The sequence below is a fragment of the Eleutherodactylus coqui genome, chromosome 10 (assembly GCF_035609145.1).
Source record: "Eleutherodactylus coqui strain aEleCoq1 chromosome 10, aEleCoq1.hap1, whole genome shotgun sequence".
In the NCBI taxonomy this organism is placed as follows: Eukaryota; Metazoa; Chordata; class Amphibia; order Anura; family Eleutherodactylidae; genus Eleutherodactylus; species Eleutherodactylus coqui.
The window spans coordinates 27,136,246-27,163,724 of record NC_089846.1 but is presented as its reverse complement, the minus strand read 5'-3'; the positions used below and the strand labels follow the sequence as shown (position 1 = coordinate 27,163,724).

At 45.2% G+C, this 27,479-nt stretch overlaps 1 protein-coding gene across 1 annotated transcript in view; it reads right to left on the bottom strand.

Annotated features, from left to right (window-relative positions):
* The window catches only part of PRICKLE3 (prickle planar cell polarity protein 3), a 42,700-nt gene extending 15,527 nt beyond the window's left edge, over positions 1–27,173 (bottom strand). The window contains exon 1 of the mRNA XM_066580688.1: positions 27,057–27,173. Within this exon, the coding sequence (XP_066436785.1) occupies positions 27,057–27,089 (33 nt within the window). The 5' untranslated portion in view covers positions 27,090–27,173. The remainder of the gene's footprint in view (positions 1–27,056) is intronic.
* Between the last annotated feature and the right edge of the window lie 306 nt (positions 27,174–27,479).

Below are 27,479 nucleotides of genomic sequence, written 5' to 3'. Positions count from 1 at the left end.
AGTGTCCGCGCGTAAAGATTCGGCCGGCGCCGGGGGGCGGGGAGAGGCGCGGCGGCGCGGGCGGCAGCAGCGGGGAACAGGGGGGAGCCCTCTCTCTCTCCCTCTCCCCCCCACTCCCCGCCGCACCCCCCCGCGCTGCCACGGCGACCCCCGAACTTTTTTCGCCCGAGCACGGAATTGCTCGCAAAGTTCGGTGCTCGGGCGAAAAGGGGCGGAGCCGAACACGTTCGCTCATCTCTAATGCTTACGTGAACAACACTGGCCAGTCCAAAAGCAGCTTGGAGAGTCTCAGACTATCATTGCACCAGTAGGGGAAGGACCACTGCGGTCATCTTGGAAGATCGAAGAAGGGCCCTGGGAACTGGTGGATCTGCAGCACACGGGCACAAATGGAATACGGCAAGTAATATTACTGCCCCCCTCCAATCCTAGGAGAAATTTTCGCCCGGGACTGCTGGAGGGTCGCTTTAAATACTACCATTTAACAATACCGGACTACAACCACCTTACTCAAATAATACCACTTTTCAGTGTACAAATATCCACAGGTTTTGTCATAAATGTTTAATAGATGTGCATCCCACCTCTATGTCCAGAATAAGGGTCCACCATTTACATCCACCCGGTAAGGCGGCGACTGGAGAGGTTGCTCGCAATTTCCATAACTCATGTAGATTTGAACGGGAATTACAGAAAGTGTGGAACACAGTAAGCTCAGTTTACAGGCAGGGCGAAGTCGGTGGAGCTCTGTTCTGGAGACAGGTGAAGAGCCCAGAGGTGGGATCTGCAATTATCAGACATTTATAGTCGGAGGCGTAACTTGAAGCTCCCGGGCCCCAATGCAAAACTTGTGTCAGGGCCCCCAACTATAATGCTTTACTTATAGTACTGGGCTCCCTATATGGAGAAGAGAGGCCTTATGGGCCCCCTAAGACTCCTGGGCCCGGGTGCAACCGCATCCCTTGCATCCTCTATAGTTATGCCCCTGTTTATAGTATATCCTGCCATAAATGTCTAAGATTTGGAATAACCCTTTGAAGTGACCCTCCAGCTTTGGAACAAAATTCTGTCCTGGGGCAGTAGAGGGAGGGGGGTATATGAGTCTTATATGAGTCATAATATGACCTGCAGTTGTTCTTCTCTGCTGCCCCTCCGACTCACCAGTTCTGGGTCCTGTTTTCAGTTGTCCAAGATGGCAGTAGCAATTTTCTAAAGCAACCTGTGCAAAACTGGTTGCCCAATTCTGATCATGTGAACAGCTCTGGCCAATCAGAGAGCAGGTATAGTGCTACCAATGAACTGTGGGAATAGGTAGTCTGAAGACTATGTTGGCCATCTTGGATGACTGAACGTGGGACTGAGTACCAAGGGGTCAAAGGAACGCCAGGGAAGAACAACTGCTGGTCGTATACCTCCTCCCCTTCCATTCCTGGAAACTAATTTTGTCCAGGGACCATAAGGTTGCTTTAAGGGCCCGGGCTGCAGTGCAGTTTCCTTGCCAGTCTGAGGTTTGGCAGTTTAGCATCCAAATCCTGTGCCAGCCAGGAGCTTGGGAAAAGTTAGTAATGGCAAGATTGGATGTTAAAGTGATACAAAGCAGGATGGCCAGCTGTGAAGTACATGTGAGGTAACAGTAGATACAGCTAGTGCCAATATATAAGTCATGGAAGCCTTGGGGCATTTGACCCTTTTGTCCATGCTATAATTGAGTCCTGCATATTTGGCTGAAGGGGTACAGGTGGAGAGACAGTATACTGGTAGCGTTTCAGAGAAGTAGCAGAGCTGGAACATCATTTTACCGGTACAGTTAGTCTCGATCAACTAGTAAAGTTTGAGCTTTAGTCTATGCCACACCACTAGTGTACATAACAGAAGCCATGGCAGTAACTCACATCCATCGTACAACGGACTTCATTGACTTAATATGGGGTCTATCAAGGTTCCATCAAGCATGCTAACCTTAAACCACCAAGGATACATTCTTTTAAATTCATAATCCGTTTTTAGTCAATGTATTAAACTCATATAGTAGAAACAGTAAAAGAACAGCGCCACCTAGTAACTGCATTGTCATGAAAAACTGAATTTATGCAGTTTTAGCTAGCACAAACTACTATATAATTACAATAAGCATGCACCTGTGCTCAACAATAGCCATACTAAATATAATGTGGAATGATTTACTGTCTAACCTCTAAGGCGGTAGATGCAGGATTCTTTTCCAATAGACTCAACTATGGAAAAAGGGCCTTGAAAAACTGTGCAGTGTCCTAGACAAAACATCTTCCTCCAGCTGTCTGGATTCATGATGAACTAATTGGTACAGTTATATATTTACTGTATTATACCCACCCATGTTCTAAAAACAGTGGCATCCCTTGCCTTGCTCTAATACTCATACAAATATCCATACCGGGGCTTCCTACAGAATGTCCTTGGATCGTGACGAAGTGGAAAAAAGGAAAAGGAGATAAAGGCGCATAAATTAGAGGCATAGCTAACTGTTCGTTGGCCCCGGATGCAAAAGTCCAGCATGAAGGCCTCCCCACAACTGTCATCTGCATCATTGGGTATCTTAAAAACCCATAAATGCAACACTAGCACCCGCAGACATAGCCTCTCCTAATCTTTTAAGATTCTAGCAAAGTATAGGGGCCCCAATGCTAAATCTGCAACGTAGCCCCACAATCATCCATGTGCCATTTATAGCACTGGTGTTTTGTTACATGATAGATAGCCCTTTGGGCCCCCTAAGGCTTTAGGGCCCAGGTAGTGACTGCTAACTCTGCACCCCCTATAACTACGCCCCTGATCTAAGTGTAATAGTAGGAAACCAGTATAGTAATATGCTCATGCTTTGCCCTGATGGAGTTGTGCGATGATGGGTACAACTCCAATGAACGCCAAATAGTCTGTAAATGTAACTACCATCGGGCACCACCAGCTTCATACTGTAATGAGAGTGTGGAGATGCCATCTAGAGCACCTCAAACCCTTTAGTTGAAATCTTTCCAAGATCAAATAAACATCACTCAGCGCGCTGCTTGGTGGATCCGTACACCAGAAACTCTCACATCGAAGGATGCATCCAGATGTATTTATTAAACCATATAGCAGTATACAATACATAGAATACAACACATTTCCTTCGTTCAAGTGTCTTCATGAGGAACTTGATCCACCAAGTAGTGCCATGGGTAATGTTTATTTCAGCTTTGAAAGATCTCAACTAATGGGTTTGAGGCGCTCTAGATGGCATCTCCCCACTCTCATTACAGAATGGAGCTGGTGGTACCCAAAGGTCGTTACATTTACAGACTAGTTGGCAGTCATTGGAGTTGTGCCCATCAGTGCTCCCTATATGGCATTCCTGCTACTATAAATGTCCTCCCTTATAGTTCCTAGAATTAAGTGCTATTGTGGAAAACAATTTCTGTCCCCTACTATACAATGAACCCCGGTACACCGCTCCTGCCCTCCGGCACCTTCCTCATGTAGTCACAACTCAAAATCCAACCTGGCTACTCGAAATTTGTAAGGAGGGTAAAAAAGTTAACCTAAATGTTATGCTTGTTGAAGTTTATTCAGAGGAGTAACGTAGAATGACTCGTAATTAGGAGAAATGCTAGAGCTGCAATGGTTTAGTCAGAGTGATATCGTAGGGTACGGCTGATAACTAAGAGAAATGTTATAAATACTTAGTTCATCAGAACAGAAAGTCCTAAATGCTGATGTATATTGAGAGTATCCAATGCTAAGTATGGATAACATCTGGAACAACAAAGATATAAGCATTGCAATGAAATGCCAGATAGTCAAGGCAATCATCTTCCCAATCACAACTTAGACTGCGAAAGTTTGACACTGAAGAAATCAGACCAGAGGAAACTCCTACGAATTCCTTAGACCACCAAGATCACGAACAGAACAGTCCTAGACCGCATCCAACCAAAGTTTTCATTGGAGGGCAAAATTACAAAACAGAGACTCTCGAACTTCGGGCACATAACGCAAGCTAATTCATTAGAAACATGGATAATGCTTGGAGTGGTCGGCGGCAAAAGTAGACCGCGGCCACCAAAGAACACACTGGCTTGATACTATCAAAGCCGATACCAACATGCAAACGGTCGAACTGAAAGAAGCCGTACAAAACAGAAAGAGTTGACAAGTGAGACACAGCAAGCTATTTCTTGGTGAGCGTTCCCATACTTTGCAGTATGAGACACTTGTTGGTGGACACCTCAGTTCAGGCTAGAAAGGGAGTCGTGACAGCTAGTGGTCAGTGTGTGCAAGCCATCGGAGACATAGGAAGGGGTAAGCTGCTGTAGGTCCAGCTGAAGTCAGATGTGAAGGGCCAGGAATTGAGTGATGGACGCTCCCTTACGCAGAACTGAGGACAAGACAGAGCTCTATGTGTGTAAGCACTGGAGAGCTAGTGATGGAAGAAAAGAGTAGCGGGAAAAAGAGCGGCCAAGAACAGATAATTGAGAGTGTTCTGGTCATAAAGTCAACTAAAGATGTATCTTGTCAGGAATAAGTCCGGCATAAGAGACTGTTCTAGAGCGTCCATCCGCACGGGCTACGAAATCTCACTACAAAACATCGCTCATGTGAAAGAACCCTTTGGAAACCATGGGCTTCACATTGTAGTGATGTTTTGTAGCAAGATTTTGTAGACCGTGCGGATACAGCCTGAAGCCCACAAATTTAGTAAAAGAGACTGTTCGGAGGGGTTGGGTCCACATGGGGGCTGATCTGCAGTGGAATCGCTGCGGCAATTCCACTGCTAATCAGTGGATTAGGATAGGTGATAAAAGTCTGGTTGGTGGTTGTGAGACTCCCACAGATCCTGAGGACAGGGGTCCCATGTCCCCCTCCCTGTTCTCAACACTGCAGGCTCACTACACCTATCTGCAGTGACATGGAAATTGAATGGAGCAGCGGTGTACCACGCATGCACCCGATTGCCAACTTGCAATTTTCTGGACAACTAAGGCCCAATGTCCACGGGCGGATTTGAATTAAGGAATCCGCGCGTGGCAGAAAAAAGAATCTGAGATCTCCCACAAGATATTAAAGATCAAATCCGCAATCACTCGCAGTGCATCCACTGTGGAAATCCGCATGCAGAATCCGCGTGTGCCGTGGACATGAGGCCTTATCCAAAATGCATAGACAGGCAACATTATTTACAGACACACTGTAGAATCACAATGAATGATAACAATTGTGATACATGTTTGTAAATCAGAAACTGACATGAACTCATGATCAGCATTTACTCTAAGGCTGCCTGTCCACGGGAGCCGCCACCGGAGAGCAGGAGACAGCTGACGGTTCTCCGCAATGAGCCTGACTGATAGGCGCACCGCGGAGAATCGCAGCATGCTGTCATTTAATTCCCGCGAGCAGAGAATCGCTATGATTCTCCGCTTGTGGACACCCCAGCTGCGCTTTCCATAGCAACACTATGGAAAGCTTCAGACATCGTGATTTGCTGGTGATTTATCGCCGATGAAATCACGCCCGTGGACACGCAGCCTTAAGTGTAAAATGATGATAATTACAGCAATAATGATTTGCTCATGAATTGGCAGTTTTTTCAAAAAAGTCATGGACGCATCTGGGTTTTTTTTTCACGAACACTGGAAAAAAGTGCCCTCCCTTTACGGACTGTCCAAGAATTTCTGAACGGTTGGCAACCGTTGCGCATGCATGACTGCAGCTCTATTCAACCTGCTTCTCAATGCAGCGGGTGTAGAGAGGAGGACAAGGGGCTTGGGACCCCCGTTCTTGGAATCAGAGGGCTCTAAGCGGTGAGACGCCTACCGATGCTATGCTGTGCTATGGTGATAAAAGTCGACTGTGGTTCCACCACTTTAATAGGCTATTGGATCGTCTGATGTATATCCATTTCCCTCTGCCCTGCTGCCCTCTCCATTGAACATCAGTAAATTGGAACTGCAGGGAGTCTGTATGGTGGTACGCACAGACCTTACATGGGATGGTATAGCAGATAGATTTTACATTGGGGCCCAGCAGCTTCAAATTACGCCTCTGGGGATTAGTATGCATGTCATTTAGGTGATTGAGGAAGTTGACAACCTGCAGGAACAACTTCAAACAGATGCTTCATGTATATGAGAAACAACTTCAAACAGATGCTTCATGTATATGAGAAACAACTTCAATCAGATACTTCATGTATATGAGAATATGCATATATATTGCCTTTAATATTTCCTCATAAAAGCCGTATATTCGTCACTATTTACAGGCATCCCTTAATGTCAGTAGTAGTTGCAGGTATAAGCTGTAATTAGTCACAACACATTAGTAATTATGGTTGTGTGAATCTCTAAGGGCACATTCCCTGTTATCAGATCTCAGCAGGGATGAAAGCTAAATTACGTGGACGAGTCATGAGAAGATTTACTTTACTGATTACTTAAAAGTAAAAAGACTACAGTAAGAAGATACTAATGGATTGGGCTTAAACATGTTGGGAGTTGTTACTATGCTGCCAATAGGAAATGGAATTTCTCCTACAAATGATGAGAAGAAGTTAAGAGCTAACAAAGTCATTAACAAGTCACCTGACATTGCATTTTTAACTTAGCAGCCGTTTACATTTAAAGTGATCAAAACATGGAGGAGGTCTTCAATGTGAGTCAATCTAAAAATTCTTGATAAAGGGTGGGTTTATACAGGGACTACTTTTGTGCCTGGAAAAACAATTAATTGGGGAATTTCTGACAGAGGTTAAAGGGGTTATAAAGGGAGAAAAAAAAGTTACTCGATCAGTATGGGTCTAGTAGTGCCAGCAGCTCCATTTCTGCCCTGTTGACGTAATTGCAGGCGGCTGGTTTTTCAAGCCATTTCCATAACTAAAGGCTCATTTACACACAAAGAAAATCTTTCAAATGATTGAAAGATTGGCAGTTTTAGCGATAGTTTTGCATAAAGTACTAATGGGCACTAATGTCCATTAACACTTTATCAGCTTCATGTGTGTGCAAATGAGCCTCCAGTGGCTGTTTGCAAACCTCAGCATGTGGTCTGGACTTTGGACTGCTTGGTCTTCAAATGAGCTGCCAGGAGCTGTCAGCTGAATACAATGTAATCAGCTGCTCTTGTGGAGAACACAGCTTGCAGTCCCTGCTATGTCTCTCTGGCTGAATGATGAATTTTAAGCTCACCTAAAAATCATCATTCAGCCAAAGAGTGAAAGATGGAAGCGTTTGAATGCAACAATTATCACTCGGAAGCCATCGTTTGAACGAATTTTGAGCGATAGGCTTAAGTCTGCCCCCTTCTCTGTCATGGCAGATGCAGAGATAAAGAAAGGGGTTTAATTATTGAAATAAGCCGAACAACCAACCGCCTGTGATGATGTCACCAATAAGAAGACGGAGGAAGAATTCAAACCATGTGACCTGGTGTCAAAACCGGGCTGGAAGTGAAGGTTCTGGCACCGTTGGATCCAGATTGGATTGGGTACGCTTTTCTCTCTCCAGACAACCCCTTTAATAAAAGCAAAGGCCAAGTTAGAAGAATATGTCAATATTAAAGGGGTTGTCAATACCAGTTATTGGTGGGCGGCCTAGTGCTGAAGGCTTATTTGCTATAGAGGGGTTCTCCAAGACTATAACAATGATGGCCCAGCCAGAGGCGTGACTTGAAGCTGCTGGACCCCAATGTAAAATCTGTAACAGGCCTTTCCCTCCCAAATATAATGCTTAAGTTATAGCATTGGACTCTATATATGGGGAAGAGAGACCTTATGGGTGCAACTGCATCTTCTGTGCCCATTATAGTTACGCCTTCGGGCACAGCCACCTGGTTAGGCTACTCTAAGACTGTACCACTTTCTACAAAGCCGTACCCCTCTTCTACTTTTTACCTACATCATATAATCCAAGTATTGCTGCAGTAGTTACTGAAGGCACAGGAACATGTCAGAAACTCAAAAATTCCCCAATGAATAATTACTTTGCCCTGCTGTTTGAACCATTGCTTAGCAACATAGACTATTGCAAGTGGGTGACACATTTGTATCCTTGCATCCCTCTAGGGGATTTGTATGTGTCATTTATATTTAGCATGCACAGTTGTAAGAGAAAGTAAGTGAACCCTATGGAATCACCTATATTCTTGCAGTGATTGCTAATAAAATGTGGTCTGATTGTTATCTTAGTCACACCTATAGACAGGCACAAACTAATACTACACACAGTACCTGTCATGACTTTAATTGCACACGGTGTAATCACAGTGCAGGAAGAAAAAGTAAGTGAGCCCTTTGGAAATAGCTGGATTTCTGCATTGATTCCATACCTCTTTTTGGATCTGTCTATGATATCTGTAAAAATCTTGGATGAAATATAGCGCTATTTGGCAGTACTATTTTGTGTTCAAGACAATGTCAGACTCCATAGTGGTGACCAGATGGGAACCAATATAATGGGTTCTGTTCAGGTCAGGCATGTGCTGAACCCGGCACTTCCACTTTTACAGTTATGTAGCTCTTAAGACAGAGCGGAACAACGAAAACTGAACGCGGAAGTGAGTAGGAGTCTGAAGTCACAATGATAGACAAGCACAATCTACCTGAACTAATATCATACAAACAGTTGTATCACTCATGACTTTTATTGGGATTGTTCTCAGTGAGAGAAACCAAGTAAAATTGTAGACATGATACCTTTTAATGGCCAACAAAAATACATGATGTTATAGCGAGCTTTCAGATCTTCTATAAATCCTTCCTCAGGCTAAAATGAAACTGGTTTGGATGGGGCACATATACAAGGGGCTGCTGATAAGTCTTCGGCTTTGTGTCCTTTTTTTGTTTCTATGGTAACGAATGTTACATCACATGAAAGCCTTATGTGTCTAATATATGTTTTTAAAATTTTGTGTTTGTAGCTTATGGCAACAGTGATCTCGGCACGCGGGAAAACAAAATGGCGGAGTCTAAGGTGATATTTACAGCAAATGAGAGCAGAGGAGTGATAAAGTTCTTGTTTCTGCAAGGAAAGTCCGCGAAGGATATTCATGGTGATATGTCGCAGACATTGGGGGATCAATGCCCTTCATATTCTACAGTTAGGAAGTGGGATGACAAATTTAAAACGGGCCACTTCAGCACCAATGATGAAGAACGTCCTGGGCGGCCGAGAGAGGTTGTTGTTCCGGAGATCGATGCTGCGCACAACCTCATACTGGAGAATCGGCCAATTTCAGCTAAAGGAATAGCAGATATCATGGGGATTTCTGGTGAACATGTTTGTGTCATTATCCATGAACATCTGAACATGAAGAAGCTATCTGCAAAGTGGGTCCCCAAATGTTTGACAACAGATCAGAAAAGCATGCAAGTGAAAACTTCCTGGTCCATTTGTCAGCGTTTCCGGACTGATAAGAACTTCCTGGATCGACTGGTCACTATGGAGGAGACCTGGATTTATTTGTATGACCCTGAAACCAAGGAGCAGTCAAAGAAGTGGAGGCACAGAGGTTCTCCTCGCCAAAAGAAGTTCAGGGTTCAAAAATCAGCCACTAAGGTGATGGCATCTGTGTTCTGGGATAAGGAGGGCGTGCTGCTAGTGGACTACCTTCACAATGGTTCCACCTTCAATGCAAGGCATTACATTGAACTTTTGGACCAATTGAAGGCAGCTCTGAAGGCCAAAAGGCGCAGCAAGCTGTCCAAAGGAATCTTGTTCCTGCAAGACAACGCCTCCGTTCACACTGCACAAGCAACCACGGCAAGACTGGTGGAGCTAGGCTTCCAACTGGTTGACCACCCACCTTATTCACCAGATCTAGCTCCCTCCGACTATCATCTGTTTCCAAACCTGAAGAAACACCTCAAGGGCACCAAATTTCACACCATTTCTGATGCCATGGCTGCTACAGATGATTGTCACAACCGAAATCCTTCTTTTTACAAGGCTTACAGAACTTGGAATACCGATGTAAGAAGTGTGTTGGCATCAGTGGAGAGTATGTGGAATAAATATAAAGTTTCATCTTCCTATCTCGTTTCTTTCTGGGCAAAGCCAAAGACTTATCAGCAGCCCCTCGTATAATATACAAATGCAGAGAGGACACCCCTCTTGATTGAAATACAAATGCTCACACACAAAAATGTAAGACTGTTTTGCACTCAAAACTTAAAACAACAGACAAACTGAGCTTAGAGATAAATACTTAATCAGTCCACTGAGCTCAGGAATGTGACAGTTTTATGATATGTCTTATCTCTCCTTCAATTGCACACATTGAGTAACATTCACAAACTGGGCAGAAAAAGTAAGTGAATTTAAAAGGGTTTTTCGAACAAATACTATTGATGACCTATCCTCAGGATAAGCCATCAATAGTTGATCGCAATTCGCTAGGGATCCGATGCTTGAGATCCCCAGCGATCAGTGCAACGTGGCTGGAGGTCCCCATCAGGATTGGAGCAGGAAGTCTCAGAGGATGCTTCATTCTCATTGAAATCAATGGGAGCAAAGCCACCTATTATACTTCCGGCTCTGCATTCCGATTGAAGCAGGACGTTTTAGTTGATTTTGACTTCCTGCCCAGACCAGTGCAGTGGGGCTGGACAGTCAGCTCATCACCAAGAATCCCAAGTGTCAGATCACTGGCGATCAACTATTGATGACCTATCCTAAGGATAGGTCAGCAATAGTATTTACCTGGAAAACCCCTTACCTGCAAATCACTTTAACATCAATCACCTCTACCAAATGTTTCCTCTAGCTTCCAATAAGATTTCCAGAACATTGTTGAGGAATATTGTACCATTCCCCCCTACAAATGTTTAATTTCATCCATATTTTAGGGATGCGTTGTGTCCATAGCCCTCTTCAGGTCATGCCACAGCTTCTCCATTGGGTTAAGGTCTGGACTATGACTTGGCCATTCCAAAACACAAATCTTCTTTTCTTTTAATAATTTAGTTGATTTACTTATGTGCGTTTTTAGTAGGTCATCTTGTTGTATCACACGTCGTCTCTTCAGCTTGAGGTCCTGGACGGATGCCCTTACATTCTCCTGTAAAATGTTTGATACACCTTCGAATTCAGTGTTCCCTTAATGATCACAAGGTGTCCAGATCCTGAGGCAGCAAAGCAGACCCAAACCATGATGACCCCTCCACCATGCTTCGCAGTTGGGATACGTTTTAGCCTTGGTGTGTCATGTTCTTTTCCCTCCAAATATAGCATTGTACGTTTTTGCTAAAGAGTTCAACTTTTTCCTCATCTGTCCATAGGGCATTTTTCTAGTAGCACCATGGAGCATCCAGGTGGTCTTGGGAAACTTGAGAAGGTCACAATGTTTTTTTGGTAAGCCGTAGCCTTCTGTATGGTCTTCTATGGACATAATTCTTCTTCGGTGTTTTTCTAACAGTGGATGCATAAACTGAGGTTTGTGAAGCTTGTAGATGCTTCTGCGGAGCCTTTACTATTACCCTTGAGTTCTTTCTCGCCTCTTTCAGGATTGTCTATTGCATTCTTGGAGTGGTCCCAACAGGACACCCAGGGAGAGCAGCAACAGTCCTGAATTTTTTAAGTTTGTCGATAATTTGTCTAACTGGATTGATGTACACACAGGTCTTTAGGCTGCCTGTCCACGGGCATTGCGGTATCCCGCGGTGGATCTCCACCATAGGAGCCACCGCCCGGGAGCAGGAGCCTGCAGACAGATCTCCGCGGTTAGCCTATATAACAGATGACTGCGGAGAATCGCGGCAATTTGCCGGCCGCGAGCGGACAATCACTATGATTCTCCGCTCATGAACAGGGGGGCTGCGCTTTCTATAGCAACACTATGGAAAGCATGCAATGTGTTCTCTGCGGCCGGATTATCGCCGCAGGGAACGCAATCCAAAAACGCCCGTGGACAGGCAGCCTCAGCGGTGTTTGTGTAGCTATTTCCAGCTTATTGCATCTCTCTAAGGGCTCACTCACATGGGTGTTTGTAGCCAATATATTACGCATGTATTTTTCACGCGTGTAATACGCGGTGCTAAAGGCACATTGATTACTCTTGGGCCACTCACAGCTATGTTTTTCAACACACGTGAAAAAAACGCTGCGTGTCCTATTTTGGTGTGTATTATCCGTATAGTACGCACTAATATAGATTATTGGGATTTAACATATGCAGCACATAAGTATGTTACACGCATATTTGCTGTGCACTGCGTATTTTACGCCCGTGAAAAACACGCACATAATACATGGACGACACACACCCCTGTGAGCCCTTACACCTCACCAGGCTTTGTGTGCCTTTATTTATTGGGTAAAGCACCTGTGAAACCCAAACTTTCAATCTCATCTCCATAAACAAATTTTGCTAATTAGCTTTGGGAGAAGTCATTAGCACATAGCTTCATGCAGGCTGCTTTCACACCTGCGTTAGGGTCAGTTCAGGGTTTCCATCTTTCTGCTCTATTTTTGGGTGAGAGAAACTGAAAAAAAAAAAGTTTTTTTCCCCCATTTCAATGGGGTTTCAAAAAAGCGCAAAAAGTTTCCGCTTGCTTCTTTTCCGTCAGTTTTTTTTTTTTTAGCGCAGTCCAAAGAAACCTTTTCTGTACTGTGGATGTTTTTTTTAATGTACTCAATAAAAGAAACGAAGGGTACAACTATCTGTGTGGTATTTTTACGTTGTCTATGATTGTGACGTAAATAACATTTTATTAGTAATTAGAGATGAGCGAGTATACTCGCTAAAGGCAATTGCTCGAGCGAGCATTGCCTTTAGCGAGTACCTGCCCGCTCGAGACAGAAGGTTCGGGTGCCGGCGGCGGGCAGGGAGCTGCGGGGGAGAGCGGGGCGGAACGGAGGAGAGATCTCTCTCTCCCTCTCTCCCCCCCGATCCCTCCTGCTGACTGCCGCTACCCACCGCTCCCCCGCGCCGGCACCCGAACCTTTGGTCTCGAGTGGGCAGGTACTCGCTAAAGGCAATGCTCGCTCGAGCAATTGCCTTACCGAGTATACTCGCTCATCTCACTTGGTAATCAATGCAGAAATCCAGGTAATTCCAAAGGGTTCACTTTGTTTTATTTGCAACTAGAAAACCAATGGTACATATAGAGCACATAATCCGCACCTAGGCCTCATTCACACCAAAGTGTGCGTTTTTACGCTGGCTGCACGCGGCCAAAAATTGCTATAACGAAGAATAGCCACAATCGAGTCCCGAAATTAATTGGCGGTTTCTTTTCTTGCATTCACACGGGCGTATCGTGTGAAAAATATGCTGCAGTGTGGAATGCTGTCGGTCAGCAGAACTCCGTCTATTACCTTAAATAGAGCCAGCTGTCTTCTTTTCCCAGCGCCGGATGCAGGTAAACCCCCTCCCTTTCCCTTCTTTTTCAGCTCCCATAGGAGCCCATAGGAGCTTCCTGTGTTTTTGGTCAAAAGATAGGGCATGGCCTATCTTTTGATGCAGCAAGAAAAACTGGTGATCGAAAATGATCAGCGATTTGCCAGTTTTGAGGCGGTGATTTTATCATGTGCCCAAAAATCGCCCATGTGAACAAATGCTTTAGAATCCAATGATTCACATAGTTGCGGTTTTCAGTCATTTTTAAGTGTAATAACGCTCGTGTGAATGAGGCCTTAGCGTGTATATGCTGAAGGAAAAAGGATGACACCCAGGGGCATAACTATAGAGGATGCAGGGATGCGGTTGCACCTGGGCCCAGGAGCCTTAGGGGGCCCATAAGGCCTCTCTTCTCCATATAGGGAACCCACTACTATGAGTAAAGCATTATAGTTGGGGGTCCTGTTACAGGTTTTGCATTGGGGCCCAGGAGCTTCAAATTATGTCTCTGATGACCGCTCACTGTACATGAATATGCGGAGATCTATCAATCATTGGGCAGGGGAAGGTGGGAGGTAGGATGTCCCTCACTGGAATTAGTGGAGTCATGGAACTGTGCCTTAGGGGCCGATGTGTTAATAAGTGACTAAGCCATCCCAACAACTGTGCTGCTTAATATCCCACCATCCCAGGACTGATGAGGAAATCTGAAGACAAGTCTGAGAAGTGCTGCTTCTTCTGCATTTCATTTCTGAGCACCGGATGGAGCTTCCTTATGTTTCAGTACTGAGCTATCTAAAGGAGGGGGTTTCAAGACATAACATTGATAGCCGATCTTTTTCATGTAGGTGCAACATTCCATAAAGATTCGACTGAGCAGACAAAAATAGGTGAAAAGGACTTTTTGTGTGGGCTTGCATTCCATTCTGCACCATGACATTAGGTGACCGTTAGGAAAGGTCTGTACATGACCATAAGATCGCTGTCACCCAACAGAATTCACTGAATCCACCCTAAGGCTCCTTTTAGAGAGATTCTCATTTGAACGAGCGAGTGATGTCACCGTTAGCTCGTTGGCTCTCGTTCAGCCCGTTCGGACAGGTAGACTCATCGTTGGCTCATTCAAAGGACCATTGTTCAGTATCGTTCAGTCTTTCACATTCACTACATAAGAGAATGTGAAAGACTGAATGAGCGCTGTTTAAACTCAACAGTGAATGAATGAGCCATTAAATGAATGAAAAGTGAATGATTCTCGTTCGTCGTTGGCCTGCGTTTAGACCAAACAATTATTGTTCACTTTCGCTCTTTTAAAACACCCTAAGGGTGCGGGCAGACGAGCGCATAAACGGCGCGTTTTTGCGACCAAACGTATATACGTGACCATCTGAGGCAATGGTTTCGAATGTATTCGTTCACATGGGCGATTTTACGGCGCGTAAAAACGGCAATTCGAAAAAAACGGAACATATGCGACCGAAATACGCGCCAACGCATATTCGATCGCCGAAAAGACCGTTTGCAAAGTAGGAACAAACGAAAATACGCTTTCTAGCTCTGGTCATGATCGGTGAAAAACGATTGCTCGGGCGATTATACGTTGCGCTCGTGCGAACGTAAATACGCCTACGCTCGTCTGCCCGCACCCTAAATAAGATGTTTAAAGGGACTACCAGATGCTTAGCCTTTGGGAAACACTAGGGCTCCCTTGGTAAGTATGGAGGGCTACTTGCTGCACTTCGCACAATATCCCCCCATTGTATGTGTCCTTCAGAACAAAGCCGAACACAATAAAGTCATCCGTACCGGTAACATGTGTAGTGAAGGGTCTCATTTAACTGTTTGATGATTACCTGATATGTACCTACTGGTACCAGCATATCCTGCAGCCAACCAACAGGTTTCCTACCTCTGATCTAGGAGTATATTCGAACCACCCCGATAATGTAACACGTCCAAACAGATCTTCAAAGCATATATAATGCATGCCTACCAGACCGCTATATTACCTCATGTCTGATTAGCTGCCGTGATTATCTATAATTATGTTACTGTTGCAGACACTATTCATAAATGATCCAATGATAGCTCCGTATAGTCACGAGCCAAGTTTATGGATTTAAATTCATTATTCCATCTAAGTATCTTAATGATATTTGGCAATGAACATGGCCACCTTATTAATACAGCCCTTTACCATATGTTCTATTAGTGCATATGGATGTCAGAGAGGGGGATCCTCATAAGAGCAGAAAGCCACATAGAAAAAGAGTAGCTATGGCTTTGGAGGACCCAACCCATTCATGTATTACAAGATCAGCCATTTAGTTGAATGGCCAACATGCAATACTACATTTTGCCTGCAGTGGCCACTGTAGGGAAAATACATAGCTAAATACCGCTTTTCTGGCAATTGCATCGGATCTATAGGGGTTTTCTGAAGGCAAAACCACCTCGATCTCTTGCATGTTGGGGCAGCTGCATGAGAAAACTCCTTTAAAGAGATTATTATCAAAATGGTTATATTTATTGCTGGTTTAATGAAAAGGATTGTCTGGGCAAAATTACTTTTATAAATTCCTTGAACAACCCTCCCTTATTGAAGGGCTATAGACACAGGGCGCTAACGACCAATGTAGGTTGATGTAGGCTGGAGGTGATCGCCTCCCTTTGGTCTGTCCAGCTATACGATTTTCTTCCTCAGTTCGGCGGGAGGGAGGGGGGGTCCCAGCTATCAGAGAAAGACTTATGAGGGCCCTATATATTAGATGTATATCAGCTGAACCCACTGATTTCGGCAGGCCTTGCCAATCATCTTATGTGTATGGGGCCTCTTGACTCGGGGAGGTTTGGCTGTGTATTTTTCTCTCTGTCTACATTTAAGGCAGGCTAAGCTGAGCAAGCATATGTATGGGAATGCCTAGCAGGGTAGCTATTATTCGGTTGACAGCTATCCAATATGTATGGCCACCAGGCTCGGACTGAGGGTCTGCCTTATCGGACTGATTCCTGATTGGTCGCTTTTTTTTTTTTACACAATGGGCTGCCCATAGTAAATTTTACAATTTACAGTAGTGTTCAAAAATTAGCCGTCCAACATCATTAACCTGATAAATCACTGTTTTTGGTAGAACTGATATTTCTACATAGCAAGTAATTTACTTGTAAGTGTAGGAGCCAACAATTAGGACGCGCCGCTCCTTCTGAGTAATTGAATCATTAATTGAAAGGGGAATTTTCAAAGTAATAGCAGTGAGGAGTTAAATTGGTGAAGTTATTAATTCTGTGGAAGAACAGGTGGTAATGTTGGCCCTTATTTAAGGTAGGAGGGTGGCAAATGCTGCACATGTTGGTTATAGTGCAATTCCTTCTGAAAGATATTGTTTAGATGAAGGACGTACTTTGATTAAAAAGTTTATTGGAGAGGGAAAACATATAGAGGAGTGCGTGAAATTATAGGCTTCTCAACTAAAATGATCTCAAATGCCTTAAAGCGCTAACCCAAACCTGAAAGACATGGAAGCGAGCGGGAAACGATTGTTCAAATGGATTGAAGGATAGCCAAAATGGCAAAGACTCAGCCAATGATTATCTCCAAAAACATCAAAGAAGATCTGAACTTGCCAGCGAGTACTGCTACAATCAGAAGATGATTAAATGAAGGCAGGTTACAAGCAAGAACTTCCCGGAAAAAAAAAGATATGTCCTGAATAGGTTAAAATTTGCAAATGAATACATTGACTGGCCCAAAGAGAAATGGCGCAACATTTTGTGAGCTAATGAAAGCAAAACTGTTATTTTTGGGTCTAGTGGCCATTAGAGATGAGCGACGGTAATCTCTAAGGCAAACTACTCAAGCGAGTAGTACCTGCCCGCTCGTCTCAAAAGATTCAGGTGCCGGCGGGGAAGAGCGGTGAGTTGCGTGACTGAGCAGGGTGGAGTGGGGAGGGGGGGGGAGTGAGAGAGAGATCTCCCCCTCGTTCCTCCCCCCGCCGGCACCTGATTCTTTTGAGACGAGTGGGCAGGTACTCGCATAAGGCACTACTTGCTCAAGTAGTTTGCCTTAGCGAGTACGCTCGCTCATCTCTAGTGGCCATAGACATTATGTCAGACGACCCGCAAGCACTGAATTGAAGCCAAAGTAGACTATGAAGACAGTAAAACATGGTAGTGCAAAAATCATGATATGGGGATATTTCTCATGATATTGGGTCTATTTATTGCAAAGAAGGGATCATGGATCAGTTTAAGTCAATCAAAACGCTTGAGGAGATCATGTTGCCCAATGCCGAAGAAGAAATGCCCTCTAAATGGGTGTATCAACAAGACAATGACCCAAAACACACCAGTAAGCGAACAACATCTTGGTTGTAGAGTGGCCGGCCCAATCCCTGGACCTCAATGCTATAAAGAACTTGTGGGATGACACAAAAAATGAGGTTTATGTGGCAAAGCCAAAAAATGTAGAAGACTTGTAGAATGTAGTCCAATATTTCTGGACTGGAATACCTGTTCAGAAGTGTCAGAAGTTAGTAGACTCCGTGCAACACAGATGCCAAGCAGTCCTCAGAAACAATGGTTATGCCGCTAAATATTAGTTCAGTAATTCAAAGAAAAAGTGAATTTTTTTTCCAGTTTATATATTACATTTTTGAGTTTTTATAGAAAAATGCTGGAACTGCTATTTTTTTGAACACCAAAAATTCCCTTTTCTTTACTTTCTGTACAGGATTAACACAAACCGGATACAATTTGTTAGAGTTTTGATTTGGAATTGAATGTGGAGTCTTTCCAGTGCATTTGCTTTTATGGAAATATTATTATTTAACCCCTTGAGTGGCAGGTTTCCTACCACCCTGTCGTGCCCACCAGGGCAGGTTTTTTAAAATGGTCTAATCATTGAATTTCAACTAGTTTTGCAGTTGCGTCTCAAGAGCCATAACTTTTTCATTTTTCCATTGACATGGCCATTTGAGGGCTTGTTTTTTGCGGGACAAGTTGTGATTTTTTAAACAGGGGGGAGGAAAAAAAGAAATGGGGAAAAAAGAAAAAAAGGGGCCATGTCATTAAGGGGTTAAATAATGTATTAATTAACTTCCTTCTCTGGGTCATTACGACGCACACGGATACCACATGTGTGATTGTATTTTTGATTTTTTACAAAGTTAAGGGAGACAAGTGTTTTTTTTTGTTTTTTTTTAATAATTTTTTGACTTTTTTTTATTTTTATTTTTTTTAATTTTTTGACTTTTTTTGTCCCTTTAGGGGACTTCCACAGGGACCCATCAGGACCCCTGATCACATTCCGGGGGTCCGATGGTGACAGCCCTTTACATGCTGCAGTGACAGCCCTTTACATGCTGCAGTCACATAGCCTGCAGCATGTAAAGGGTTAACACAGCAGAGATCGGAGGTTTTCTCTGATCTCTGCTGTAAGAGCTGGTACCTAGCTGTCCTCTGACAGCTAACAACCAGCTCTCCCTGCCACAGAGACCATCGGCTTGCTTCTGACAAGCCGATGGTCTCTATGGCAACTTGTAAACAAAGCAGGACATTGCCGACATGTCGGCAATATCTTCTGCTGGTTTTTCAAAGCCCTTGCACTGCTCTGTGTGGGACTGTGCAGGCAGAGCACACTGTCACAGCTTGTGACATTGTGCTCTGCAGCTCCCATGGTGATGCATAGCCCGGAAATCTTCCGGGCTATGTTGCTATGAGCAGTGGAGCTCGTCCCCGGAAATTTTCCGGGCGTGCCACTCAAGGGGTTAATTATTATGATGATTATGATTTTGAGCTTTATTTGCTCTTTCTAACTTACAGCTATTTTTTTGAAGACTACTATACTGTATTTTGAAAATGTATTCTAAAAGGTGCCTCTGCATGGGTTCCACCAACCATACAAGCTCTGTGTTCTGGTCTTCTAGCTACGGTGTCCTCCCCTTTGGCTGCTCAAGACTGCCGCTGCAGCAGGGAGGAGTTGGCCAGAGTAGCCCGATTGGGTGCTCTAATATTAACTTGGTCACGGCGGTGGCTACTCCGCTTAGAAGGGTGGTTCATGCAGCAGACAGGTTACACAAGGGTCGTTAGCTAGAACAATGGTGTAAATTCGGTGTGACGCTAGTGCCTTTGAGTGTAATGCCATGAGGAAATAAAGAGACCAGTCCAAATTGGTTGCAGTAAAATCGAAGGCACACAGTTTACTTGGCTTGGCTTGATCTCCTACTTGGCTCCCTCTTAGCCCACATCTTGGACTCTCTCTTGCCTTACATTTTGGACTCTCTCCCTTACATCTTGGAATCCCTCGCTACATCTTGGAATCCCTCCCTACATCTTGGAATCCCCACCTTACATCTAAACTCTGACCTTTATATCTCCCCACTAACCAATCTTGAGCTAGAGGAAATCCTCTCTACCCAATCCGAGGGCTAGCTAGGGGTGACTGACAAGACACAGAGTAGGTTAGAGTGGTTTATGCTCAGTCATGCCCATGTTAGTTGGAACAGACACCAGACATTGACCTTCTAGTGTCCGGTCTAGGCCAATACACACAAGTTTACATCATTGATAATACATCTACACACACCACATAATAAGTGCTGTGGGGGCCCAACTCTGGTCCACTTCACAGCTGGCTCCTCCGACCACTGGAGGTGAGTGCAGACTAGTCATTGATCAACCATAGTGCCAGCCATGGTCAACAGAGGAGATAAATGCTCTACTGACAACAGGACACCATGGCCCTTATACGCTTATCAAACTTATTTTGCTAGACTCTGTGGATATCCTTCACATGTAGCATCTTGGTAGTTCCTGGTACCTTTGATAAGGACTGAGAGTTCACCAAGATTTGGCAACTAAAATCCTATTGAACACAGATTAACCCCTGTCTGATGCTTGCACTCTGCCTGGCACATTATGAATTATCATGCTTGAGTTGGACTCACACTAGAGAACTGAAAACCAGTAGCAACTACAATTCTAAAATCAAATACCTAAGTTTTCACTGAAGCTCTTAGATCTGCAAGATGGCAGCTTATGTAGAAAAGCTGTAACTTGCATTGCCTGATGGAAGACATTTGGCAGGTTAAGGGTGTTCATTGTTTATTATGACTAATGTACAATAATGCCTTTATTGCAAAAATGCAATATCATTGTGTGTGGGCTCAATACTCCACAAAATATCAGTTTTGACTTACTATACAGTACTGTGCAAAGGTTTTAGCCAGGTGTGGGAATAATGCTGTAAAGTGAGAATCCTTTCAAAAACAGAAGAGCTAGTAATTTATTTGTGTTAATTAACAAAATGCAAAGTGAATGAACAAAAGAGAAATACAACTCAAATCAATATTTGGTGTGACCATCCCTTTGCCTTCAAAACAGCATCAGTTCTTCAAGGTACACTTGCACAAAGTCAGGGATTTTGTGATTTTGTAGTGATAGTGATCTGCAGTTTCATATGTAGTTGAAATAGAGTCATTAACGGAAACAGAAGCATCTGTGTAGAAGGCTTAAAACTGAGTGAAGAACAGCCTAACTGTGCTACAAAGGTGAGGTTGCGGAAGACAGTTTCATGTCACAGGTTATACACCATAGCAGGACTGAGCATGGAGACAAGAGATAAGGAGTTAGGCGGGTTGCATCACAGCGCCCCCCAGAGACCCCCAAACTTACCTGCGGATCCGGCCGGGTCATATGACGCGCCGGGCGCATCATATGACGCGGCGGCGGTAGGCGGAGAGGCGATTTCACGCTATCTTCCGCTGTGCTACAGCGGAAGATAGCGTGAACGGACGGCTTCCATTGACTGCGGCTTCCATTGACATGCCGCGGGTGAGGACGGGAGATTTCACGGTGCGGAATTCCGCGGTGGAATTCTGCACCGTGAGCCCTGAGCTATTAGATTCGATAGAACCTAATAGCTGCGGGCAACGTGGCGGAAATCCGTCCGTGTGCAGCCGGCCATATACTGCAACAGCAAGGTCTCTCCCAGGCATAGATTACAAAGCAGACTGGGGTTTCAAGATGTTCTATTCAGGCTCTTTTTCAGAAGCACAAAGAAATTGGAAACGTTGAAGACCGTAGACGCAGTGGTCGGCGAAGGAAACCTAGTGAGCAAGATGTAAAATGCATCATGCTTACATCCCTTCCAAACTAGAAGATGTCCAGCAGTGCCATAATCTGAGAACTGGAAGAAACCAGAGGGACCCAGGTACAGCCACCTACTGTTTGGAGAAGTCTGTGATCTTCATGGAAGAATTGCATTCAAAAATCCATTTCTTTAATGTAGAAACAAGGCCAAGCAGCTCAACTATGCACAAAAACATAGGAACTGGAGTAAAGAAAAATGGCAGCAGGCGCTCAGAACTGATGAGTCAAAATGTTAAATATTTGGCTGTACCATAAGGCAGTTTGTTCTCTAACGAGTGTCTGCAAGTAGCAGTGAAGTATGGAGGAAAGCGGTACAATAATGAGTATCTGCAGGCAGCAGTGAAGCATGGTGGAGAGCGGTACAATAATGAGTGTCTACAGGCAGCAGTGAAGCATGGGGAAGAGCAGTACAATAATGAGTGTCTTCAGGCATCAGTGAAGCGTAGTGGAGAGCGGTACAATAATGAGTGTCTGCAGGCAGCAGTGAAACATGGGGGAGAGCGGTACAATAATGAGTGTCTGCAGGTAGCAGTGAAACATGGGGGAGAGCGGTACAATAATGAGTGTCTGCAGGCAGCAGTGAAGCATGGTGGAGAGCGGTACAAGAATGAGTGTCTAGCAGTAAAGCATGGGGGAGAGCGATACAACAATGAGTGTCTGCAGGCTGCAGTGAATCATAGTGGAGAGCGGTACAATAATGAGTGTCTGCAGGCATCAGTAAAGCATGGTGGAGAGCAGTAGAATAATGAGTGTCTGCAGGCAGCAGTGAAGCATGGTGGAGAGCAGTACAATAATGAGTGTCTGCAGGCAGCAGTTAAGCATGGTGGAGAGTGGTACAATAATGAGTGTCTGCAGGTAGGAGTGAAGCATGGGGAGAGAGGTACAATAATGAGTGTCTGCAGGCAGCAGTGAAACATACTGGAGAGAGGTACAATAATGAGTGTCTACAGGCAGCAGTGAAGTATGGTGGCGAGTGGTACAATAATGAGTGTCTGCAGGCAGCAGTGAAGCATGGGGAAGAGCAGTACAATAATGAGTGTCTTCAGGCATCAGTGAAGCGTAGTGGAGAGCGGTACAATAATGAGTGTCTGCAGGCAGCAGTGAAACATGGGGGAGAGCGGTACAATAATGAGTGTCTGCAGGTAGCAGTGAAACATGGGGGAGAGCGGTACAATAATGAGTGTCTGCAGGCAGCAGTGAAGCATGGTGGAGAGCGGTACAAGAATGAGTGTCTAGCAGTAAAGCATGGGAGAGAGCGATACAACAATGAGTGTCTGCAGGCTGCAGTGTATCATAGTGGAGAGCGGTACAATAATGAGTGTCTGCAGGCATCAGTGAAGCATGGTGGAGAGCAGTAGAATAATGAGTGTCTGCAGGCAGCAGTTAAGCATGGTGGAGAGTGGTACAATAATGAGTGTCTGCAGGCAGCAGTGAAGCATGGTGGAGAGCGGTACAATAATGAGTGTCTGCAGGCAGCAGTGAAGCATGGTGGAGAGTGGTACAATAATGAGCGTCTGCAGGTAGGAGTGAAGCATGGGGAGAGAGGTACAATAATGAGTGTCTGCAGGCAGCAGTGAAGCATGGTGGAGAGCAGTACAATAATGAGTGTCTGCAGGCAGCAGTGAAGCATGGTGGAGGTTCCTTACAAGTTTGGGGCTGCATTTAGGAAAATGGAGTTAGGCCTCAGTCAGACGGGCGTTTTTTCACGCGTTTTGCGCATCGCATGTCGGATGCGCATGCGCAAATCGCGTGACCGGAGGCGAAAAATCGCGGGAAAAATCTGCACCTACCCGCGTTTATCGTCGCTGCAAAACGCCCGTCTGACCGGAGAAAAATCGCCGTGCGCATCAAAATGTGCATGAAACTTCGTCTGACCAGCGAAAAATATGATTTTGGTGCGCACATTAAACGGCGAACGCAGATAGGCGCGATTTGCGAATCGTCGTGTCCTATAATTTTTCGCAAAAGCAGACATGTGACCGATATCATAGCGAACTATTGGTTCTATATATGCGCGAAACGCATGCGCATGCGCAAAACGCGAAAAAACGCCCGTCTGACTGAGGCCTTAGGGATTTGATCAGGATTAATGGAGTTCTCAATGCTGAGAAAAAGAGGCAGAAACTTATCCAACATGCAATACCATCCGGGAGGCATCTGATTGGCTCTAAATTTATTCTTCAGCAGGACAACGAGCCCAAACATTCAACCAATGTCATTAACAACTATCTTCAGCGTAAAGGATAGCAAGGAGTCCTGGAAGTGATGATATGACCCCACAGAGCCCTGATCTCAGCAGCATCTAGTCTCGTGGTGGCGAACCTATGGCACTCATATCGGAGGGGGAATGCAGAGCCCTCTCTGCTGGCACGTGCGCCAACGGCTGCTCTCCCCGATAGTAATTACCGGCCAGGGTGCTATGGCTCCCTGGCTGGGAATCACGCAGCAGCACTGATCCCGGTGCACACTCTGACGTCAGTGTGTGCACCCGGGATCCTCCTCCCTTGACCTCTCCTCCTTAGTTCTGCAGGAGAGGAGAAGGGAGGAAGCGCCTCCTCCTCTTCTCAGTTGGGGGGGCTATTACTACTACTGGTTTGGATTGGAGGGCTATTACTCCTGCTGCACCCTCGGCTCCCAGGTGCTGTTGGTAACTTCCCGCCGCCCTGCTCCCTGCTCGTGCTGTATTGTCCCTGGCACAGTGCTCCCCACTCCTGCAGTTCACTCAGCTGATGATCGACGCTGCAGCTCTCAATCCCTTCTGGCAGCCAACTTTAAAAAACTGCCATCCGGCCTCCTCTCCACGGCGGTTCAAAATGCCGCAGTGTCTTCTGCGGCGCTTGCTGCTGACACTCCCCCCTCTGCCGTCGGTGGCAGCAGATCCACGGCAGTGCTAGATGTCTTGCAGCTTATAGTGTCTATTGTTTGTTGGCTGCCGTGGAAGCTTAGGGTTAGGGATGTTTGACCTGTTAGCCTCACATAGTTAAATGTAAGGCTAACAGGTCAAACATTGCTAACCATCCACGGCAGCCAACAAACAATACACAGTGTCCTGCTAGGACCTTTGACAAGTCACCCAATGGGGAGCTGGGGGTGTGACAGGGGCGTTTCTCCTGTCAAACCCCTAGCTTCCTGGTGGCGTCAAGGTACAATACCGGAGGTCACTATTACTACTGGGGCCCCTGTGGGGGTTCATAATCACTACTGAGGCCACCGTGGGTGTCACTATTACTACTGGAGCCAATATGGGGGACACTTTTATTACTGTCTCCACTCTGCACATGGCAGCATACCTCTAGCTGATTTAGGGTATGTTTACACATGGCGGAAATGCTGCGGACAATCCACAGCATTTCCGCATCCAAAAAACAGTCAAAATCCACACCATTGATGCGGATTTTGACTAGAAATCAACCATGAACCGCACATCTGCAGCTGATGTCACACTATGCGGCGCTCCCCCTCATCTCCTCCGTAGGCTTCCTGCAGTCAGCGCTTCCCGGCTTCTGGTTCCCAGCGGCCTGGCCAGGTGCGTTGCTGTAGGTCAGGTGATGCTAGTCAGGTTATGCCACTACAGGCCACTGGGAACTAGAATCCAGAGAGCGTTGAAAGCACGAAGGAGGTGAGGGGAAGCGCCGCATAGTATGATATCAGCTGTGGGTACTCAACCGATTTCCAGTTAAAAATCCGCACCAATGGTACTCCAGGGCTCCCGCTAGGAAAAAAACACAAGGCGTTCCTCCCTGTCTATTTTGAAGTGGCCTTGTGCTTTTTATAATGACGGAGGTAAAATCATACGCCGTGATAAGCCCCGCCCCCTGACGTGTTGGCACTTTGTTATAAATAAGTGGGTTTTGGGTTGCAGTTTGGGCACTTGGTCTCTAAAAGGGTCGCCATCACTGATCCAGTCTGTCTAGGATTACATGAAGAGCCAGAAGGCTTTAAGCACACCGACATCCACAGAAGATCTGTGCTTAGTTCCCCAAGATGTGTGGAACTACCTCCCTAGCGAATGCCTTCAAAAACCTTGTGCAAGTGTACCTAGAACAACTGATGCTGCTTTGAAGGTAAAGTATGGTCACACCAAATATTGCTTTGATTTAGATTTCTCTTTTGTTCAGTCACTTTACATTTTGTTAATTAATAAAAATAAACGAATAAAGGGATCGTCCAGTTGTAAACTATTAATGGTCTATATGTAGAATAGGCCATCAATAGTAGATCAGTGGAGGCCGGACGCCCAGGACCCCTCTGATCAGCTGCTCGCCAGGACGATGTATTTGTGCACTGAGCTGATTTCAACAGGAAGCAGACAGCTCCATTTATACTGCAGTGGTCAGGCTTGGTATTACAGGCACTGAAGTGAATGGGAATTTTGCCTGGAATACCAAACCTGGCCACTGCAGTGAGAATGGAGCTGTCTGATTCCTGCATAAAGCATCTCTGTACATGAATGCATTGGCCAGGCGAACAGCTAATCAAAAGGGGTCCCACTGATTTGCTATTAGTGCCTGTCCTAAGACCATCAATAGTTTACAAGTGGACAACCCCTTTAACATTTCTATTTTTGAAAGCATTCTTACTTTACAGCATTTTTGCCAGACCTGACTAAAACATTTACACAGTTCTGTATGTGTTATTCCCACCTGAGACTTTTATGACATATCCACAGAATATGCCATAAAAGGCTGACAGATATGGGTCTCACTTCTACGACCCAAACCTATCTCTAGTTTTGGCCCCCACCGAGCTAAAAGGGGTGGTCAGGACTTACGGAAACAGCTGAGTGGGGTTGCTGTGACTCCCATGGTAGTCATTCATTGTATTCCGCCGGGCAGTAGGGCTAGAACTAGAGGTAGGCGTGGGTCCCAGAGGTGGTCCCTGCATCTACTAAGCTATGGATATGCCCTGAAAGTCCCAGATGGGAATACCTCTTTGAACTGACTGATCTTTCATCTTGCCCTTATGTCACACACTCATTCCACCAATTAGTAGAATTAGAGAACAGCTACAAGGAGCATCTCTGGGGGACCCAACATGTCGGAACAGGCTACTTAACGAGATGATCTACAGCAGTAAAGCCAACAAATTAGTGTTTTGAACCTCGCAGACTATTACTGCAATGTTAAAGGTTTTAATTCTTAAAGTGACGGAGCAAAAATTAGTTTTTCCTTCCTGTTCATCAAAACGTAAAGTTCTAAACCAAATACCAGATACACAAAAATGACTGATGTGAAGCTTTAAGTGATGCATTGAAACTTCGCTACATTTCGAACATTCCGCCATGGTGACGGTTACGTATCTATGACAATATCGTTAAAATACGGCCCTATCAATATCTTCTATTTGCAGTTAGAAAAAGTACAAAAAAGTTCCCAAAAAGTTGTGATGACGTGGAACGTTACCTAAAAGCTTAACTGTTTTAGAGGATGCGTCCTCGTGAATGAAGCGAGGGCGAAACAGCGGCACACATGTCTGTGCATGCGAGAGTCAAAGAGAAATAAGGTAGAATATAGAATGCAGATACAATAGTATACACCCGCATCAGCTGGCCGCCTTACCTGAGACCGGCGCCTCCTGGAATTACGGAACATCCTGACCCTCCGGATATCTACTGAGGACTCCTACAGTAACTCGTTCCTGGTCTTCAGTTCCGTTCACCTGAAGCCAGTCCACACCCCTACACACCACCCAGGACCTCCCCAAGGGACAGGCAGCCCTACCTGGAAGAGGAGACGGCGCCACCCCCGGAAGAAGCCGCATTCATATTACAGCACATACTTCGTTCTTTAACTCTTCTGCGCCCACTACTGGGAAACTAGGAAAGAATGCTCCGGAACTACTGGAGAAGAGACGCATCGCTGGTTCAATAGAGAGCAGCGATCTGTAGTTTTATTATACCGGGTCTTGCAAAAATTTATTTTCCACTCATTTCAACCGCTTCAGTGCGCCGTGGCTTTAAAAGTGGCTACAGGGTGCATTCA